This window comes from Prosopis cineraria, unplaced genomic scaffold (assembly GCF_029017545.1).
Source record: "Prosopis cineraria cultivar Desert tree isolate PC_DT_omini unplaced genomic scaffold, ASM2901754v1 PC2, whole genome shotgun sequence".
NCBI classification, from domain to species: domain Eukaryota; kingdom Viridiplantae; phylum Streptophyta; class Magnoliopsida; order Fabales; family Fabaceae; genus Prosopis; species Prosopis cineraria.
The window spans coordinates 12,527,008-12,548,370 of record NW_026555333.1 but is presented as its reverse complement, the minus strand read 5'-3'; the positions used below and the strand labels follow the sequence as shown (position 1 = coordinate 12,548,370).

Sequence of the window (21,363 nt, the reverse complement as noted above, 5' to 3'; positions counted from 1 at the left end):
TTTTACTTTGTGCTATGCGTATGGGATCCAAAGGGTGTTCTTGGGTTTCACAGTTTTGACTCAACTTGGCGTTTATATGAATATCCCATAATGGTAGCTATTATCTCATTAAAACCTGTCTTTTCCCAAGGTTTAGTAGTTGAGTTGCGGATTCAGGCAGGAGTAACTACGTCATTAATATTTACTGGATTGCTTGCCCTAACTACGACGCTGTCAATCTTGATTATCATCCATGTCTTCTACGCTGATGAACTATAAGATTCCCACAACCACAACCACAAGTGAGTTTGACTTGACTAGCGAGCAGAGTTCAAATGAACGGTACATAATGGCTCAGTTCAAACTTCAAATATCTTAAAGAGGACTAAATTTTCAAGCATTAATAACCCCAACTACCATGAAACAGAAGTATTCCAGAACTTCAACCATCATTCTAACTGTTTGATACCTTGTGATAAGCTTGGCAACATCATATGATGTTGATATGCTCACAGATGTAGGAAAAGTGAATGCAAAAATGATAATAAGCAAAGCTTTAGCATCTATGATATTGGATGATGATACCCAACTGAATGTACCTTAGGAAGTTACAGCAGCATGACGCTTTTGCTCAGTAAATGCTTGACGAAGTTCTTGGTATCCATTCTTGAAGTGATCAAGTGCATAGCAGAGTTGCCGTATGGCCTCCCTCTTCTCCTCTGCTCTCTCTGATATTACAGCTTTCTGTCTAGCCACCACTACCTCGAGCTGTTCCACTTTCAGTTTCAACTCATTTACTTCATTAAGTCTGGCTTCAGATATTGATTTGAGCTCCTCATGGTGGGCATGAAACAGGCAAAGGTCTTTCTCCATATTTTTAATCTGGTTGTCTCGGGTTCTCGCGTCTGCTATGAGTTTATGAATCCTTGCATTGGCTCCATCGTTTTCAGCCACGATCATATCATACTTATGCTTATGGCTGTCAATTTCCTTGTTCAAAGCTTCAATATCATGCCTTCTTTCACCAAGTTCTTCCTTCAAACAACTTATTTCACCTTGTAAAACCATTTCTTGGGCTGCATTTTGCTCTTCTAGTTTCAACTTTTCACCTTCACACTGCCTGAGTTTATTTTCTAACAAGTGGCTTCTTAACTCCCATTCCTTGAGTGCAGAATCCAGCTGAGCTCTTGCTTCTGGCAAATTTAAAACATCAGACTGCAAAAGCTCTTTCTCCAAAGAATACTTTGCCTGGGCATCAAGCATTTCGGCCTTCAAATTTTGCACCTCAAGTTCACGTTTGCTTTCATTACCTTTGTACCATATAATTTTTTCTCCCAGCTCCCGAATCTGATTTCTCCCTGAATCAAGCTGGGCCTCAAATGCGGCAACATTTTGTTGGGCCAGTTCAAGCTGACATTGCAATTCATGAGTAGCATCACATTTATTTTTTAATCCTGCAATCTCGTCGTTTGATACTCTAAGATGTTCTCTAGCTTCTGCTAGTTCTTCAGTCAACTTTGCAATCTTGCAGCAACAATCTTGAACGTGAGTTTCCAAATCAGATGTTTGATTTTGCAACTTCAGCACCTTTTCTTTCTCAAATTCAAGATCAGCCTCCCTCAATTTTAATTCCTTTAGAACATGATGGAGCTGACCCTCAGAATTCACAATCTGACTCTTTGAATTGACAACCTCCTTCTCCGAGAGCCGAAGTTTTAAATTTGCATTACTCAGCTCTTCCTCAGTTTTAACGAGTTTGCAGAGCAATTCCTGATAACTTGTACAATCATTTTCCCACAATATATTATCCATATGATCTCCCCCACCTATTTTCTTTTGTGACTCCAGACCAAGAAATTCTTCCTTCAGCTTAATCTCCTGGTGGACTCCATTGCCATCAGTATTCATTGGCAAGCCATGGTAACGGTTTATGGACGAACCAGGGGTTTCAGATTCTGAGTCTGGGGAAGACGAAAAGGGTGATCTAGAAGTCTGCTTTGACGAAACCCCAGAACTATCACCAGCCGAGGCGGAAAATAAGTCAATATCGACAATGGGAAGATCAGAATTGTTCAACCCCTTCTTCTGGTATGGAGTGTAATATGGAGTCATCAACATAGTTCCTTGGTTGCCTGATCCGGAATTGTCGAAGCCCTCCATCTAAAATTCAGAGAGTAAAGGCTTAGGCAAGAAACATGCGATAAAGAAATAATAATAATCTTCAAGAGGTGGAATTTGAAGGAGTAAAAAAGATGAGATATTCTCTTCCTCTAGAGAACTACGAAGGCATTTATACTATGCTTTAACACCGATTTAGTGACTCAATAGTACTGTGAACAGTTGGTTATAATTTTCCACCCCGACAATCACAAGAATCGGGCAAGACCAAACCATTAGAATTAAAAACGAACGAACGGAATGGAATGATGACGCAACAATACAAAAATCAGTCATCGCATTCTCCCTCCCCCACCCCCCCCCCGAAAAACAAAAAGAAAAGCTAAGGAACTAACTAAAACATTATCATAATCATCACTAAACTAAAACCAAGGATCCAGTTGTTGTCATAATTTCAAATTGCGGCAATTAACATTGGACCAAAAGCAAATATTCTTTTGCAGTTTGTGAGCACAAAAATTAGTCGCTTCAGGGAACTCATTCAAGTCTAAGATTCCAAGTTACATTATATTTTATGAATTTATGCTTCTCTACCTATGATCATGCATCTCTCAGTGGCACCTTCCCAACAATATCTAAATTTATCTATTTCCCTGTTTAGTTTCAACTTTAAGGCTTGCACAGTGAAACTGGAAGCAGCGGCGCATCGTTTTTCAAGAGAATATAAACGTGAACCAGATCCGGCAAATCACAGAACATCACACAGCCGGCAAACCTTGTAAGAGGAAAAGCCGTCGGAATAAGGGTCAATCGCTAATACAGAATCCCACGCAGGCCAAGAACGAACACGAAAAGTAAAGAGTTTAAACGAGAACAAAACTAGAGATTATAGAGGAGATAATTCAAAAATGATATGGAGTTCACTGACCTGTGCTGAGTTAAAGAAAAGAGATACAGACTTTCTGATTTCTACGGATCACAAAAAAGGCAGAAACGAGGAAGTGAGCAAGAGCATGTGGGTTTGCCTTGAAACAAAGCCAACGGGAAAAGTCCGAGTTGAGGACAACTGTGTAAGAAAGCCTCAATTTGTGCTATCACGGAACCTCCTGTTTTCCCAATATACCCTCACTTTCCCTTCCCGCTCAGATTTTTCTCTCTCTTTTTAAAATATTTTAAAAGCCAGAACTTCACATCAGAATTTCAAAAGGAGAAAATAATTGAAGTGTCTGCAGTTAAAATTTGAGAAGTAATTGATGTTAACGTGATCAAAATAAATTTAAAGTATACTATATTCTTCATAATTTATGAACAACATAATTCAATTATCTAACCCTATAATTATATTTATTTGTTGTGAATAAAAAAGAACCCAATTACATTTTTTAATAAGTGAGAAAGATTGCGGCTTCATCTTATTTATAAATTTTTTATTAAAAAGTGCGTTCATAAATTAAAAAATAATTATAGCATGATCAAATTCACAGGTAAAGTCTGTACATCATTCATTACTTTTTAGAATACACTTCCTTCCTTTGAAAATATAAGACATTTTTTAAGAAGTTAGATATTTAAAAATATAAGGCATTTTTAATTTTTTAAAGTATAATTATTATTTTTTAAAATATTCCTATTGATAATGAACTTATATTTATTATAGAACATTTAATAGGAATATGTATGAAAAAATAAGGTTAGTTTGAAAATAAATAATTACTTTATTGGGGATGAGATTTGATTAAAAATATCTTATATTTTTAAACGAAAGGAATAGATAAAAGATAATTAAAAAATAAAAAATTACATCCATAAAATGAGATATTTTAGTAAGATAATTAATATACAAATTAGAGTATCTATTAAAGTGATGAATAGCCAAACTCTCATCCCTATTTATGATTATAATCTTTCGCCGTACTTGGGCTTGTAATTAAAATAAAAATAAAGTTGACACTTCGTTAGGGGTGTTTATGACTTTCCGTAACGCAATTGACAACGCCTCCCAGGGTGGGCCCGGATGTTCCATGCCCGCGAAATGAGTAAATTTTGAAAAGTTGAGCTTAAAATATTAAAAAACAAACTTCCTAATGGTCAGAAAATTTTAAAAAATGTCGCATCTACTTGTCGTTGCAGGCCCGCGAGGCTAAATGGCTAATTGTCAATTTAGTTAAAATATATTATTTATTTTTAACTTTACATAAAATTTAAATTTAATCTTTTAATTTTATAGATTAATTTTTTAATTATTTAATTCTAAAATTATTAATTTAAAATAATTATTTTTCTATCAATCATTATTATTTTAAAAAAATAAATATAATATATCAATATTTGATAATATTTTTTTAATATTTAAAAGTTTAATATAAAAATTTATTTGAATGAAACTAACAGTACTAAGGTTAAAGGGCTAAATTTTTTTATAAAATTATAAGATTAAAATAAAATATTGTATAAAGTTAAAAAATTAAATTATGTTTTAATTTTAATCCTTCATAATAATTTGGATTTTTGAGAGTCATTCCAATCCCAATACTTTTTTACCTATCATTTTTATATATCATGGTTTTTGATTAAAATATAAAAAATATTTTTATTTTTATAAATTTTATTTAACTTTTATATCTTTTTTATTACCTATTTTTAAAGAAAGAATTACATTCAAGTGTCACGCAAGAAAATAATTATTATAAAATTTATTAACAATTAAAATAAAGCTATTGACAACAAACTGTATTATTATTTTACTCAGGATCCGTTTGGGTGAGTTGCTTTTCACGTTTCAAAATTACTTTTTCATTTTTAGGATGTGAAAGGCTATTTGAGTGTATTTTAAAGAGACTGAATATGCTTTATAAAATATTTTTAATAGGTTGGAATGTGAGTTCTTGAGAGCTCAATTTGCCTCCTTTTCAAGCATAAATGTGGAGGATGAGATTATTAATAACTGGTATTGATCATGATATCCTTATCATTTTGTCATCTCTTCTCATGACTCCCATCTTTGCTCCTCCCTTATTATTTCATTTTATTTTAATTTTTTCACTTTTGTAAAAAATTTTAATATGTTATATTTGGATAACAATAATTACAAGTTACCATAAATTAATATTCTTTTTTATCATTTTATATTCAAAAGTATAAATTATTATTAATCTAAACAATTTTTAATTTATCAAACTAACTTTTTAAAAAATATTCAAAAATAAATTTTATTATAACAATTGATTTTTATTATGTAAACTTTTAAGAAGTGAACTCTTGACAAATTTAAAATTAAACATATATATAATTCAGTCATCAATAAATTTTATATTAATTAATTATTTTCTGTGAGATTTCAACGTAACTTTTTCCTTTTTAAATGTACCATTATATTAAATGATCATACACTTAATTTATTTTGATTGAAACGTATAAATAAAGTTTTCTTACATACGAGTGCCTGCCAACTGCTTTGTATTTTTTTCAATTTGTTCAACCATGAAAGATAAATTTAGGAATTATAAGTAATTTTTTAAAAAGAAATAAGGAATAAACTCCATCAATACCAAGAAGATATCGAGTGAGGACTAAAATTTAAATCTCTGATCACTTACTTAAGTGATTAGAGCTTTTAGATAGCATACATATATTAATTTAGTTCATGTGCAGTAGTGATGATAGAGGAGAAACTTCAAATCTAGTAAGAATTGTTGCCCTCATATTTTCATTTTGTTTCTTAATATTGTATATGTATTATGTGCTTGCTTGGATTTCACTAATAATCAATTCTAAAGACCAAAATCATAGTTTTATCAAAAGAAATTAAATTTTATGCCCGTGTGATGTATGGGATATTAACTATTAGTTGTTGTGTTAAGGAATAGAGAGGAGAGGAAATTTCAATGAGTTCAATTTATAAAATTAATAGAAGATTAATTTTTTAAATATAGATAAAATGCAAATGGGATAAGTAAATAAAATTACTTACATATTTTAAACCATGGTTATTTATATAATTATAAAAATTATTCAACACCCCTACATTTTAGATCAAGTATATTTTTTTTAAATGTCATATATTGTGATCTCAAAAGATTTTTTAATATTAGTTCCATATTTATCGCTCTTTTTTTTCACTTTGGGTCCTATACCCACCTAATATTATGCCTTATGATCTTTTATTTTTATTTACTATATAATAATTTAAAAATTACTTTAAAAAATAAAATAAAAAGGAGGTTGGATGGTTACTATAGAACTACAATAACCATCCAATGCAAAATACAATAGAAGGTGGATATATCCAAACATTCATGCTACATGTGAAAATCAAATATAAATCAAAAATCATGTTTTCCTAAAAGGTTAAAGGTCTTTTATGCATAAGGTATGCGAGTGTCTTGAACTCGATTTTTGATAATTTTTGCCGTTCATAAACCAATTTTTTTACCAATATCTGCCTGAATTGGATGTAGTTTGTTGACTTTTTTTTTTGGCTATGTGGCAATCAAGTTAGTGTTTGTGTGGTTGGGTTTTTAAATGTTTAAAGGAAAAAATGACATAAAAAATCGAGTTCAAGACACTAGATCTTCATAAGTAAATACTTTAAGGATAAAAATGAACCGCATTTGCTTGAATGACACATGAATCAAAAAAGGTCAATAAAACAAGTCTAGCTAAGTAGACAATGATCAACAAGCATTGTGTACATAATAGGACAATGAAGTGCTGAATTTTTAAAATTCAAGGGCAAGAAATAACTCAAAATTGAGTTTAAAATACCCGTAGACCCTATGCAAAAATTTTGGGATGAAAAAAATGACACTTAACCCTTTCTTAAAAATATTCAAACACATCTATACATGCCAAAATCAATTATGAACTAAAAAAATTATTTGTAAAATAGTTTATAAGATTTTTGGATAATTTTTTAGAAAACTATAGTTGAAAAAATGTACTGAAAGACAAGTGATAGTGGTTTATGAGATAATCATGGTTTTGGGTTCATGATTAATTTTTGCATATATATAGGTGTTTAGACATTAAAAAAAAAACTATGATTTCGGGTTCATGATTAATTTTAACTTATACAATATGTGTACGTATATTTTTAAGAAAACTATGATTTTGAATTCATAATTAACTTTGACATGTAATAGAGTGTTTAATATGGATAAAACTTATGTACTTAGCCTTATATACTCAATATGCTTCTATCTAATTAAATCATGATATGTGGATCTTAATGTATTAATTTAATTAATAACAATAATTTATTATAAAAAAATAATCTACAAAAGATGTACATGTTTTAGCTTAATTGAATACAAACACCTTAAGTATACAAGTATATAAGTTTTTCTCTTTAAATATATTTTCATAAAACCATGATTTTACTTAATTTGTAATTCAATTTTTAATTTTTATTTTTAATTCTTCTTAAAATCAATATTATTAATCAATTATACCCATATAACATAATTAACGATAAGCAAAATCAATCATATGAATAATTTTTCCATAATCAATTTTTCTAACGAATATTCAAACGGGGCTGTGTATTCTTGGCCTCTTAATATTTATAACGATTTTATACCTTACTTGCTTATCGCATAATTAAATCCTATTCACCCAATTCCCCTTAAAATTCGTACTTTCTCGTAGATTAGATTGCTTTGGAAAGATTCTAGTTTTGTTCCCCATAAAATATTTTATTTTTACCTTCTACCATATTGTCCATATCTTCTAATTCCATTCCATCCATATTCACTGTGCACTACTGTGGCCAATAGGGTTTTTAACTGTTTAATTTGTTTTGATTGTGGTTCAAACTTGAATTGAACAGATTAATTTAAGGAATTTTTGGAATCTGATCAGTTTTCTCATGAGAATCGATTGCCTCTAGTCCTTATAATTTATTTTCAATTACTCCACTAGAATTAAGAAAAGATGATTAATTTATTATGCCTTAAAATTAAAAGACATTTCAATTTTGGCTCTATCAAAGAGAGAGAAACACAACATTCAAAGCCACACAGAAACATGGAATATAATTAAATTATCCTTTTAGTAGTTAGCTATTGAAAAATGTTACTTAACATCTCTCTATGTGATTTATATTAAAGACTAATAATTTTTTTTAAAAGATGCCTTACAATAGGAACAAGGAGTATGTTTTTTTAGGAGTTTTTATAGATAAGGCCCATGTTATATGACCAAATCATGCAAACAACCTAATGTTTATTATATTTTATATTATAACTAGTTTATTATATTTCTCAATGATATATTGTTTCATATTAATGGTAAAAGCCTTATAAATTTTTAATAATAAATCTCTTATATATTAATGATAAATCTTTTATATATCAATGTAAATAGGCCACATTTTTAAATTTTAAAAAATTTGGTCCATATTTTTTTAATACAAGATTTCTTTTAGCTAATCGGCCAAGTTATCTTTTTTCCCCCTAATCTTTACTAATTTTTATTTTTTATATTATCATATACTTTTTGTAAGATGTTAGAATTTATTTGATATTATAAATACTTTTTTTTTTTTTTACCGTTATCCGACTTTTAACATTCAAAGTTGCAAAATGCGGTTGTGAACGGTGAGCACTGAGATTCACTGATTGCTTGTTGGTTTATATTTAAGAAATAAAGTGTTCAACCTAAAATATTAATAATCACCTTGTTGGCCCAAAAAAAAAAAAAAAGTAAACACCTTCACTGAGCTGGTGGTCAAACAGCTAATATTTCCTATTTTGACTGATCACAAACGACGCTCCTAGTTACAATGATACAAATGAGCTTAGTGAACAGGTTAATGGAATTGGGCGGATTAGGCTTTTTGTCCCTTTAAAAAATTACATACCCATAATTGGTTTGGTTCATGTTTAATTCAAATCTGAAAATCCCCAAAACTGAAACTTGAAATAAATCGATCAATTTATTTAAATTAAAAATCAAACGAAACATAATTATATGTTGGTTTTAATCAATTCATATCAGTTTGATTTGAATTAGGCTGATGTAATCGGTTTATCTTTAGCTCAAATCTGGAGGTCCCCAAAACTGAAACCTTGAACTAAAGCGATCAGCTTATTTAAATTAAAAACCAAACCTAATTATATATTGGTTTTAATCAGTTCATATTAATTTGATTTGAATTAGTCAGATATAATCGTTCGGTTTAGTTTTAAACATATCAAGTGGTCATCATTCCAGCCTAGTTTGTGTGAGAGACAGACTTTTATGCGTAGATTAAAAAAAAAAAAAAAAAGGACAAAAGGTGTTACGGACAAATCATAGTGTTACAAATATAATAAACTTGCATTAGTTAAGGAAGTAGCCCCCCAAAAAAAAAAAAAACCCAACAACCCAAAAAAAATAAAATAATGGCACTTATATAATAAACATTGCTTCTGGAATATAATTTGCAAATATAATAAACTTGCATTGTTTATTGCTTTCTAAGAACCGCAGGAGGTAAATATAATAAACCTTCTAGATGTCCCAACCAAAAAAATAATAATAATAAAAAATAAATAATAACACTAAAGAAAATGAAAGATACTTATCGTCCCCTCGGATCGGTTCCATGAGGGAAAATCATTGTACACGGCACAATTTAATTCTTTTAATGTAGTTAGCTTCTCGTATTAATAAAATTCTATGACCCTATTTGACGTGGAAGAGTATATGGTTTCATAAGACCAGAAAAAAGAGAAAAAAAACTTAAGATAGATTATTAGTCTTAATTATTCAAAAATTTAATTACCCTAAAATATAATGTATATATTTTTATAAAATATTAAAATTACAGTTTTTTTCTTTGGTGAAAAGAGTGTTTTCTAGGGAAAATTTCAATGAGAAACTCTTGACTGGATTTAATGTTAATTAAAACTCTTAAAATTTTAAAATTTCATTGTATATATGAGAGATTGAAATGAAATTAAAAAAATGACTGAAATGATTTCATTATCTTAGGTGAAATTAGGTGTACAAACAATTCATATAAAAAAAATTAATACTTAATGTATGAAAAATGAACAATTGATATAAACAAAATTTATAACTTTATTATAAATTTGCAACTCTTATTTCACTTGTCAATTGTTCATTTTTCATACATTAATTCTTCATTTTTTATATAAGTTGTTTATATCTAACTTTACTTATTTATATTTATAATAATATTATATTATTAATAATAGTTGTAAATTTCACTTACATCAGTTGTTTATTTTTCATACATTAATCATAAATTTCCTTATATAAATTGTTCATATGCCTAACTTCATTAGGAATAATAAAATCATTTTAGTCCATTCCTTAATTTCATTTCAATTCCCTATATATGCAATACAATTTTAAAATTTTAGAAACTTTGACTAAAATTAAATCTGAATTTTCCCTTTTATCTTTTCCTATCGGAAGGAAGAGTTATCCCCCTTGAGATTTTAGCAACGAAATTGCTTTTACACGCAAAAGTTTGTAATCAACATCAACCGCATGCTTAAAATAACACAAACTTTCTCTTTGATTTTAAAATTCATAATTCATAATTATTCTTGAAATTGAAAGCAAAAAGGTCATTGAAAATTTCCATATAAATTATTTTTCAATTTCAACAAAATTTTAAAGAATTCAATATAACTCATTTTTCTATACATATTTTTTCTTGTAAATAGTATAATTCAATATAGTTTTTTTTTAAAAAATAGATTCCATACAATATAAAAAAAATTGAGAAAAAAGAAGTGTCGCTCAAAACTTCACATTAATATGGTTTTCTAAGTATTTAATTATATATTTTAATTGAATCGATATCAAATTATCAATCTTAATCAACAGTGGTCAATATATGATCAACATCAGTTTAACTTAATACAACATCATCCGTATCACTAAAAACTATAACAAATTATAATATATAGGTTACAAATAATGCCATCAATTTTTCAAATTCCATACAACTTACAAGAAAAAGTGTCTCCTGAAATATAAAATTTATAATAAATAACACTATCTATAAGCAGTAATAAATAGAAAAATATGCAACAATTGGGTGGAAAAAGAAAGTAAATAATGCAACCCATGTACAGCACGGTATCCACCTAATATCTCGCTAAAAAAGGGTATATTTTCAAGCGAATCGGAGCCCCAGTACATTATACAACTAATCTTATTTATGAATTGAATTATATTCATTACCATCATTCTAAATTTGCAATTGGTTTAATTCATTGCATACCAGACACATCCTACCATAAGAATCATCCCAAAAATAGTCTCGTGACTATGACTACAGATTTAACAGCAATCAAACACGTGGACGTCCTTCGCTTCAGGGAAAGCAAAACTTCATCTTAAAAAGCCTTACATATATAATATTAATACTGATCATGACATTAAGGTTTTTATACAACTTATCTACATTCCTCCGCAATTATTACGTTTCAAATCACATTCCCGAAGTTCTCATGATGCAAAATGACACCCCAAAAAAAAAAAAAAAATCAATGGAGGTATATGTTGACTGTAACCCCACTGGCAAAGTAAAAACCATACGTTACGACCCTATGAGACTGACTATTCACAATATCTCATCCCACATATGCCCCGCATATATCCTAACCAACAGAGCTCAAAGCAGAAAAGCTGAGAGGTAAGTGCAATGTTGGTGAGCGCAGAGAAAGCCATACCTGCGACTGTGAGAGAGGAAGGGGTCGGCATGACAGAAACAGGAGCAATTCCATTGAAGCAGCACTTCGTTCTGGTACATGGCATAGGAGGAGGAGGTTGGTGCTGGTATAAAATTCGGTGCCTTATGGAGAATTCTGGCTACAAGGTCTCATGCATAGACCTCAAGAGTGCTGGAATTGATCGATCTGATGCCGATTCTATTCTTTCCTTTGATGAGTACAATCAGCCTCTCATGGATTTCATGTCCGCTTTGCCTGAGAATGAACAGGTTGGTCATCATCTCGCTCCCACCTCTTATTTCATATCTGTCTGTCTCTTTACAGAATTGAATTAAAGTGCTTATCATATCAAATAGGTGATATTGGTGGGACATAGCGCAGGAGGGTTGAGTATTACTCAGGCCTGTCATAAGTTTTCAAACAAGATCCGATTAGCAGTGTATACAGCAGCTACTATGCTCAAGCTCGGATACCAGACAGAAGAGGATATGAAAGATGTAATTCCTTTTCATTCAACCGTTTATACTTTTCTTGTTTTGATGTTTCATTCTTTTTTATTAGTCTACCTTAACCTTGACACCAATAATGATATGCACACTTGAGGATGTGAGTCTTAAGATATGAGTAGTCAAGTAACCAAGTATGAGCTTAAAATTGCAGGGAAACAGTTGTGAGTTTGAAAGTCTCCAATCAAATAGAATTAGAGGTTAAGAACATGTAAGCGGGAAGGTTTAACAATCTTAATGACTTTAGATTTGGGAGCGAAATAAGAAAATTTGGGATGAGCCAGTGATTCCAATACTGGGATCCCATTGTTGCCTGACGTATGAATATTGAAGGTTTCCAGCAAGGATGATGTTGATGGTGGTATGTTGAAGTAATTGGCTTCCAACTGTCTTGCAAATTATTGGGTTCTTAGGCAAGGCTGAGGTTCATTACTACCGTTATGCAAAGCATTCACCTACTCTCTCACATTTTTTTTTCTTTTCATAAGAATAATAGCCCCATAAACAAACAAAGTAGCCACTGTTTTAAAATGGGGAGTTTCTGTCTTTTCTCTCTCCTCTCTCCCTTCTTCCCGCCCTTTCTTCTTGACCTTATCTAGGAGACGGTTTAACGCTTTATGTCATCGTTAGCCTTCACAAGGAAGACCGCTTAGGCCCTTACAATGCCTGCTTGGCCTGCCCTATTTTTTTCTCTCTCTTTCTTTGAGTGTTCCTCCATTGGCAGTGAATTATTACGGTTATTTTTTATCAGGGTCCATAAAAATGGTTTTTAAAAGTCATCTTTATTTCACCTCATGCATTTTGACTTAGTGTGCACATCTCCTCCGTACGGTTGATTCTGAACAATGATGAAAGGAATCTACCCTAACCTGTGCTAAAATTTCCCCCATCCATTATGCCCTAACTCATTCACAATCATTAGCTTCTTGCACCTAATTAAGTAATACTATTTCATTTCGAACTGTGCTTATCTATATCAAGAAATTTCGTTCCATCTAAACCCCACAACACACATTGTATTAATCATTATAGCTGTATAAGCATTTTCTATAGACATGCTATCCCCTTTCCAAGCAAGAAATCGCTATATGTCTTGTTTTCTTCCTTTTCTTAACCTGAACAGCAATTATATCCGACAGCCCTGTTCCACAAGTCTACTTTGTCCTCCACTGATAAATAATGACAACAATTTTTATTGTGTCCGAGTCTAATGTAGCGCCAACAATTGACCAGGGGCAAATAATCACCAGTGAATCCTAATTGCTTGCATTTCTTGACTTCAGAAAGCTAACTTTTACTGTGGCTCCTAAACTCTAGATTCAGTTACTTACAAATGTATGCAATATGTTTCAAGCAGGGGATACCTGACTTATCTGAGTTTGGGGATGTGTACGAGCTAGGATTTGGACTGGGAACAGATAAGCCCCCAACCAGTGCTGTGGTGAAGAAAGAGTTTCAACGCAAAATCATATACCATTTGAGCCCCCACGAGGTATAAATTTCTCTAAAAACTAGAAAAAAAGCATCAGCAGGCAGCTAGGACAAACCTGCAATCTCCGCGAAACTGTTTAACCCTTTATCACTTTCTCAGGACCTTTTTGCTGTAGAGTATACCCCACAGGCCTCAATTTCTAGATCTGCTTTTTCTACAAGTAGGACCATATCTAGCCAGTGCCCCCCATTTTGTTGCGAAAACATGAAAACCTAGATTATATATCTAAACAGCTAGGTTCTATCAATTCAATAATTTCACTTGCAGAAACGGTGTTTGGGTTTCAGGATTCAATCTTAGCTGCAATGCTTTTGAAGCCCGGGCCGGTTCTTGCTATAACCAGCGCGCGATTTGACGATGAAGGGGAAGTGGAGAAGGTTAGGCGCGTGTACATAAGGACGAAGCACGATAAGGTGGTGAAAGGAGAGCAACAAGAGTCGATGATAAAGAAGTGGCCACCATGTGCAGTGTATGAACTGGACAGCGACCATAGCCCCTTCTTCTCTGCGCCATTCGTCCTCTTCGGCTTGCTCGTTAAAGCTGCAGCTTTTGACGTTGGATGCAACTTCCTAAGCTGAGGCTTGAGGGACCCTTTTTCCTTTTTTGCTTTGCTGCATCCATCTTCAAGCAATCCGCGGGAGAGAGGCAGTTTGGTATCCAGTTTCGAGAGACAAGGATCATGTTATGGTATGAGTGTTTCATATCCACCAGTTTCATATCTTTTATATATATATATATATATATAAAATATCCAATTTCATATAAAGATAAAGCTAACAGATTCACATTTGAATTTTTTTAAATTATCAATTGTTTTTTAATTAAATTGAATTATCTAAAATAGATTTCACAAATCACAGAACTATAATGATGATTAAGAATTAACATTGTATGCATAAGAATTACTTATGAACGTGAGAATTGAGTAACATGTTTTTACCTAGACATATACAAACTCTAACATTCACTTTCGAAAGTGTACCGGCAGCTTGTACTTTGCAAGAATTGAAGTCGAATTTTGTGATCAAATTGTGATAATTACCTCAAAGCGCCAAGGATATATTCTTTGGATCTTTTTCAAAACGCCATATGCATGAGAATTATTCATGACTTGTGGAGCTTCACTAATGGCGGAAGAAACATCATATTGCAGGTTGCCTTCTAAATACGAGGAATCTGAGTTTAAAATGTGGATACACTATCATGTGAATAGAGATGAACAAATCCCTCAGTTATTGCGAAAATGAAAAAAAAGAAGAAGAAGATGAATAGATCCCACAATTGATTTTAAATAGAATTCGAATTTGCCAGGGCCTGCCAAGTAGTTTTATGATCCTCTTAATATGATCATTATATTAAACCCGTGTTAATTACAGAATCCGGACAAGTTTCTGGTTCCAAAGAAAAAAGATGAATGGCACATTTAAAAATAACGTTGGTTCAATTACGTTTCGTAAATCAAATTTATCTATTTTCTTTTACAATCCTTCCGATTAGTTGATCTGCTTAAAAGTTGGACAAAAATGAACTAGCTAAATAAACATATCAAAGATGAAACTTATGTTACTGCAATGGGGCACATTGATGTTACTGTTAATTTGCTTAGTCTATCTATTCAAACTCGTATTTCCCAGAGCCTCAGCTCACAAAGGAGTCACAAACCATTATAACATCAAAACCAGGTGATCCATGAGCAGCTTTAGGCTTAACTACAGGCAAGCTTTTTCCCTTGCTCAGTAGTCAATATGAGAGTGCGCGCGCAAAATTCATATATTATATTTTTCTCTGATAATGTTCAATGCAAACGGTACTCATTTCTCCCTAAAAGGGAAAATCAAACACTTAAAAAAGCCGTGAAGCTATGCAAATACATGACTCTTGGCATTGAAAAAGCTATAACTCCTCGTCTTTCACTGGCTCTCCAACATCTGCAGCAATGATGATGAAGCATGATGATGATGCAGCCAATGGAAATTACATCGGAGTCAGTGAGGAGCCTTAGATAACATAGCCATCGTAGCTGCCTTCTTCTGTAGCTCTGACTTGTTGGCTCCAACTAGTTTGTCTACTTGTCGTCCTTCTTTAAGAAAAAAGAATGTAGGAAGTGCTTTGATATCCCATGAACTACTCAACTCCTACATTTACCAAAAACACATGTTTTCCAATAAGAAAGAAATTAGCTTCGATCATATTCAAACGTAAAGCTACGCAGATGGCAGTTTCATTTGGTGTAGAGTCCAGAGGGAAAAATTCGGTTGCATTAGAAGGTAGATGCATGGCAAATGACTAGAGGGAAAGTAAAATGGTTTTTCTATTCTTATTGTTCAGGTGACAGTTTGCTGCATCAAAAAAAAAAAAATCTATACTTACAGCAAGCCCATCAGCATCCACTGTCAGAAATAAAAGGCTTGAGTACTTGTCAGCAAGCTCGGAGTAGGTTGGTGCTATATCCTTACAAGGATTAGACCAAGATGCTGTAAAATTGGCCACAACCTGTTGAATATACACCCAGCACCCCAAATAAAAAATCTTGTTAGGGATAGATAACGACACTGTTACAGCAAATAAAAAATCATAACAGGAACAAGTGACTAATAAAAGAATCTAGCAACAAAGATGATGCACTTAGGTTGCTAAGTAATGCATTTTGGCTGGCTTTAAAAATACGGGGTATGTGGGAGAACCCAAGGTAGGTGGAGAGAAATAAGGCAAATAAGTCTCTATTAACATATAAAATCAAAATCTAACTTTATAACATTAATAAGAGGATATAGAACTTAGAAAAGAAAATAGAATAAATAAATCTATCAAAATGATAGAACAATAATATCATTTTATACTTCTCTCAAAGGCCACACTTAGGACAATATTTAAAGGGTCAAAAGTCTCAAAAGTCAATTTTATTTATGATATGCCTATTTTTGAATTGCTAAATATATTTATAATACTAAATACAATAAAAAATAATGAATAAAATCTCTGTTACTAGATGATAAAATAAAAACCAAATAAGGTAATCCTAGAATCTAGATCTAATTCCATTGTTTGGAAATTGTCTTGACTTAACCATGATTTATTTTATATTGTTTGAGATGTACACTTGAATCACACTGTGATGCCAAAAATTTGTTCTTAGAAAATTGTTTGGAATTTTGACACCCTTGGAGTCATACTTCTATGCTAAATTTTGATTTCAAACTGTTACTTAATTTTGGAACATTGACCATTTCTATGAGATCCCTTGATGCAAATGGTTCTACCTCATTTTCCAATGGGTATAATTTACTATAACTATTATTTTATTTATTATGGTAGAGTTTATTTATTATATTAAATTCTTTCTACCATAGCAGATCTTTTTTACCATAGTAGGTTATTTTTGAAATGATTTATTTTTATGTCAAACTTTTTTCTATCATGATAGGGTTTCAAAAAAAATATTTTATTCTTTAATTACCATGATAGTCCTTTTTCTATCATGGTAAATGTTTAATATTAATAATTTAGTTTAGTAACTTATTAGTTTGCAAAAAAAAAAAATTGATTCAAAAATTTAAAGTGTTATATTCAAGCTCTGAAACAAAAACATGCAAAGCCCAAAAAGGCTTGGAGTTTGTTGGATTCTTCTAGAGGTGAAGGAGAGAAGGAGGCATCTCCTTAGCCTCATGAACAAATGTATTTCTAGTTAAGAGTGTTTCATTTTAACTAAGTTGTTACAGTCCTTTGAGACCATGAGAGTGTTAGATCTTAAATTCACTGTTTAAGGCTAAACTCAAGTTCTTGTACACACTTGTAGGTTGAGGAATTTTGTGTTTCTAAATTTTCATATCTCCCTTGATGCTGAAATGAATTTGACTGGCTTTGTTTTGTTTGCTAGTTGGCACAATTGGTAGTGTCCTAATGGTAAAATCATAGACATCAAGACAAGCTATGAAGGAATAGATGCCTTTCATAAGGCAAGGAGATATGGTTAGGTAAGGAAGCGCGTGTTAAGATGAGTGGTGAGTGCGAAATTGTAAAAGTAGTGTAGAAGTGGTAGGAATCCATTAAGGATTGAACGGCTATGATATATAATGGTAGGATCCAAGATAAGTGGAGTGGGATAAGGTAGATAAGTCTTTATTAATATATGAAATCAAAATCCAACTTTTTAATATTAATAAGAGGATATAGAACTTATATAAGAAAATAGAATGAATAAATCTATCAAGATAATAGAACAAGAATCTTATTCTACACTTCTCTTAATAATCACATTTAAGAAAATATTCAAAAGCCAAAAGTTTTAAAAGTTATTTTTATTCATGATATGCTGAGTTGCTAAGCATATTTACAATGCTAAATACAATCTAAAATAATGAATAAAATTTAGATAACTAAATAATAAAATAAAAACTGAATCAAATATTATAGAATCTAGATTTGATATTGAATAAAATTTAAATAACTAGATATCTAAATAAAATTTAGATAACTAAATATCTAAATAAAATATAAACAATATTATTAAATAGAAAATATCTAAAATAAATTAGAAATTAAAAATAATATTTATTTTTAATATTTCTCTCCTCAAATCTTGGTACATCTGAAAGTAGAGACTACATACAAGGGTGCTAAATTGCTTGAGTAGCAACCAAATGAAATGAAGCTACGAATGCATTAATCTCTGGCAAGAATTCTTCATTGTTCCATATTAATCTGTTTTTCTTTTCTTTTTTTTTTTCCGGCTGACATATTATCAAACATTGCACTAAAAACTTACGATCTGTCCCTCTTGGCGGGCTCGTAATAGATTTGTTTCCCAACTCTGAATGCTAGTTATGCGGTGCACATTTCTGGAAGAATGATATAGCCTATCAGAACACTGTTCCTCACTATTACTTCCACAGAACTGCAATAATCATGCAACTATGAGATGACGTGACAGGATAAGTAACTATATATTCATGTCATCACGTTAACTAACAAAGCACTAGAATTGGATAAGATCAAAACTATTTTTGGAATCTAATTGTATTTCAATAGTTAATAGCTACAAGTGATAAGTGTATATAGTTCCATGATCTGAATGCCAATGCCTCTCGCAAAAAGGGCTCAAGCATATGCCTAAAAGATGCTATTACATGAATACATTATGTCTTTGACACATCATCAATATCTTCAGTCTTACTGCAGATGGATAACTCTGAAGGGGAAAATAACAAAAGGGGAGAACTGTTCTGGAGAGGATTCTTGGTATGGATAGATTTTATTGAGATTGAGAAGCTAAACTAAAGGAATGGCCAGTTAATAGAAAATTGTCGAACCACTTGATTTAATGAATATGAAGGAAGAACAGACAATGAAACTTCATAGAATTCTTTAAGTCTACTGGAAAAGCAGTAAGATATCTCCGCAGGACATTCAAGAATCAAGACATGATTCAAATTTTAAAGACTACAGAATGCCATGAAGTCACACAATTGGCAATAAGAACTTTCAGAAGCGAACACAAAAGGAAAAATGTTTGCTTGGAAAAACAGAGTAGCCATGCAGGAAATATATACAGAAGAGAAAAAGACACTCTAAAAACAAATTTTGTTCCTTGATAGCTGGAAAACAGAAGAAGCATCCAAAGCAAACTTTACCTGAGGCCAAAAACAGCCGATTGAGCATGCACAACTGGGCTTCGATAGTTTCAGTGAACAACAGCCCATTGAGTTTCCACGATGGAATGTTATAATGTTATAGCTGTCTCTGACACGGTATCAGTCAAGAAGCTCTATGAACCTGCTTTAAACATTATAGTAAATAAACTATTACTTCAGCAATGAAATTAAAAAAGGTTTAGAGACTCGGGAGACTCTATTAAACAAAAAGAAGAAAAAGAAAAATATAGCTCTTTAATTGAACATTATCAGCTCCAAATATCACATTCTAAACCATGCTGTCATAAGCTGGCATGATATACCAAATGGATAACATTTTAAGGGATAAATGTCTTCAATGGGGAGGCACTGATCAAGCGGAATGGTTATTTCTGTCACTTAATCCTGACAATCACACTCAATTTCCTTCATAAAAGCAGATTTTCAAGAAGCGTTCAGGAGAACGTTTTGGTAGAGGCATTTAATACATTTTCAATTTCACAATGTGTTAATACGAGGCCGATTCAAGATCCCATGCTTGATATGAAATCTATATATTTAGACACACATTTATATAAAGTTAATATCCGTATTAATAAAAAAAATATGCTGTACAAAAGGCCTCCTTATATAAAGGACTAAGTGGATGCAAGGTCAAGTAAAATGAAATTCTTCGTTGTCTACGATGGCCACTTGTTACTGCTTTCCTTACAATATTTAGGGAGAAGGAAATTCCTTGTCATCAGAATAGATTGTATCTAGAGATACAGTAAAAGAGAGCTTTCCTGTCAAAGGAATTCTTGGACACAAAATACGGAATCCATAGCACAGCTAATACTTGCAAAAAAAATAAAGTAGTTATTTTATGATATTACTTTGCCGGCTTGCAGCCTTGCTTATTTCATCTAATAATATCAGGAAACAGAAACAATAACCAGTTTAGAAATCAGAAGAAAAGTTTATTAGCATACTAAACACAGGATATTTAAAGGTCATCAGCACATGGAAATCGGGACGTTTAATTGAATATTGTGATGAACCTTCGGCAATAAAAAGCAAAGGACGTGAATATCCATCACCATAATGCGAAATGATCAATATGAAATACTGCATTATTTCATTGTTGAAATATGTCCTTGTTGCAGCAAATGAATTGTGTTTCTAATTTCCTCCATATTAATTATATGGGCAAAACACGCTGAGAACGATTAAAACTTTTCGAGCCGAAATGAAAAAACACAACTGATGTTAACGACACGACGTGATCAATATTAGATTGAAACAAATGATAATGCCCGCCCAGTGCTCCCAGACAAATGAGTGAAAAAGTCAAAAAAAAATGGAAGGATCAATTTTATAGCAAGAAATAAAAGGTAAATCAGAAAGTTCACCTTCAATCGTGTGCATGGATGAACAGGTTTTCTTTCAAGCACAGTTTACTTTTATATTCAAAATGCCATAATCCTGAGCTCGAATTTGATCAAATAAGATGACCAGAAAACATCGAGAAGGTGACAAGCGACGATTGAGAGAACTAATAATGTTGATGGAAGAAAAACTTGCTTCCTCGTTATTGGGCCGGTGACAAAATGGGAATGTTTTTCTCCCATGAGCTTTTGCCATTTTAATTTATTTAAATATTTCTTCGTCCTCCCAGAATTGGTAATTAGAATAAATAGATGTTTTTTTTTAAAGAAAGAGTTATTAGACAGTGATAAGAATAAGACAAAAGTTAAAATATAAATTTGAATATTTGTATTAACTGGTTCTCTCCTATAATAAGCGACATATTTGACTTGTTTTTTTGGGACAAGTATTTATTATTTATTTCTCATCTTTATTCAATGATACATCATGCAATTAGTTACTTAATGTATAATTGAATTGCAATTACAAAAAATCGATTGTCCAAATCGATGTAGTAGTATTTTTTTAAATTATTTGTA

General features: G+C 31.5%; 3 protein-coding genes and 1 long non-coding RNA gene across 5 annotated transcripts; 1 reads left to right on the top strand and 3 right to left on the bottom strand.

Moving 5' to 3' along the window:
* Nucleotides 1–260: 260 nt before the first annotated feature.
* On the bottom strand, nt 261–2,969 carry LOC129303584 (protein NETWORKED 4B-like). Its single transcript, XM_054942996.1, has 2 exons — nt 2,873–2,969; nt 261–2,139 (listed from the first exon to the last, which is right to left on the bottom strand). The coding sequence occupies exon 2, from the start codon at nt 2,137–2,139 to the stop codon at nt 580–582; it is 1,560 nt and encodes a 519-aa protein (XP_054798971.1). The 5' UTR covers nt 2,873–2,969; the 3' UTR covers nt 261–579.
* An 8,461-nt stretch (nt 2,970–11,430) lies between these two features.
* On the bottom strand, nt 11,431–14,081 carry LOC129304043 (uncharacterized). The gene is made up of 2 exons (XR_008591586.1): nt 13,843–14,081; nt 11,431–12,192 (listed from the first exon to the last, which is right to left on the bottom strand). It is a non-coding gene; the product is annotated as an uncharacterized LOC129304043 (long non-coding RNA).
* LOC129304040 (methylesterase 17-like) lies at nt 11,762–15,234 on the top strand. 2 transcript variants are annotated; one of them, XR_008591585.1, is made up of 5 exons: nt 11,762–12,058; nt 12,146–12,286; nt 13,653–13,787; nt 14,075–14,474; nt 14,941–15,234. XR_008591585.1 is itself a non-coding variant. In XM_054943666.1 (4 exons), exons 1-4 carry the CDS (start codon nt 11,762–11,764, stop codon nt 14,363–14,365), a joined length of 864 nt encoding a protein of 287 aa, XP_054799641.1. In that variant the 3' UTR covers nt 14,366–14,490. The 2 variants fall into 2 exon arrangements, 1 of the variants encoding a protein (XP_054799641.1); XM_054943666.1 differs by lacking the exon at nt 14,941–15,234 and having other exon boundaries at nt 14,075–14,490.
* Nucleotides 15,235–15,596: 362 nt separating this feature from the next.
* Nucleotides 15,597–20,981, bottom strand: LOC129304041 (thioredoxin H4-1-like). Its single transcript, XM_054943667.1, has 5 exons — nt 20,809–20,981; nt 19,418–19,559; nt 18,553–18,681; nt 16,158–16,280; nt 15,597–15,922 (listed from the first exon to the last, which is right to left on the bottom strand). Exons 2-5 carry the CDS (start codon nt 19,484–19,486, stop codon nt 15,773–15,775), a joined length of 471 nt encoding a protein of 156 aa, XP_054799642.1. The 5' UTR covers nt 19,487–19,559; nt 20,809–20,981; the 3' UTR covers nt 15,597–15,772.
* Between the last annotated feature and the right edge of the window lie 382 nt (nt 20,982–21,363).

Excerpts from the sequence above, each read along its gene's own strand:
- LOC129303584 (XM_054942996.1), bottom strand. The coding sequence starts at position 2,139 with ATGGAGGGCTTCGACAATTCCGGATCAGGCAACCAAGGAACTATGTTG.
- LOC129304040 (XM_054943666.1), top strand. The coding sequence starts at position 11,762 with ATGTTGGTGAGCGCAGAGAAAGCCATACCTGCGACTGTGAGAGAGGAA. Across the intron at positions 12,059-12,145 it reads CTTTGCCTGAGAATGAACAG|GTGATATTGGTGGGACATAG; the intron begins GTTGGTCATCAT and ends CATATCAAATAG. Across the intron at positions 13,788-14,074 it reads ACCATTTGAGCCCCCACGAG|GATTCAATCTTAGCTGCAAT; the intron begins GTATAAATTTCT and ends TTTGGGTTTCAG.
- LOC129304041 (XM_054943667.1), bottom strand. The coding sequence starts at position 19,486 with ATGGGCTGTTGTTCACTGAAACTATCGAAGCCCAGTTGTGCATGCTCA. Across the intron at positions 18,682-19,417 it reads TCGGCTGTTTTTGGCCTCAG|TTCTGTGGAAGTAATAGTGA; the intron begins GTAAAGTTTGCT and ends TGATTATTGCAG. Across the intron at positions 16,281-18,552 it reads CCCGCCAAGAGGGACAGATC|GTTGTGGCCAATTTTACAGC; the intron begins GTAAGTTTTTAG and ends TATATTCAACAG.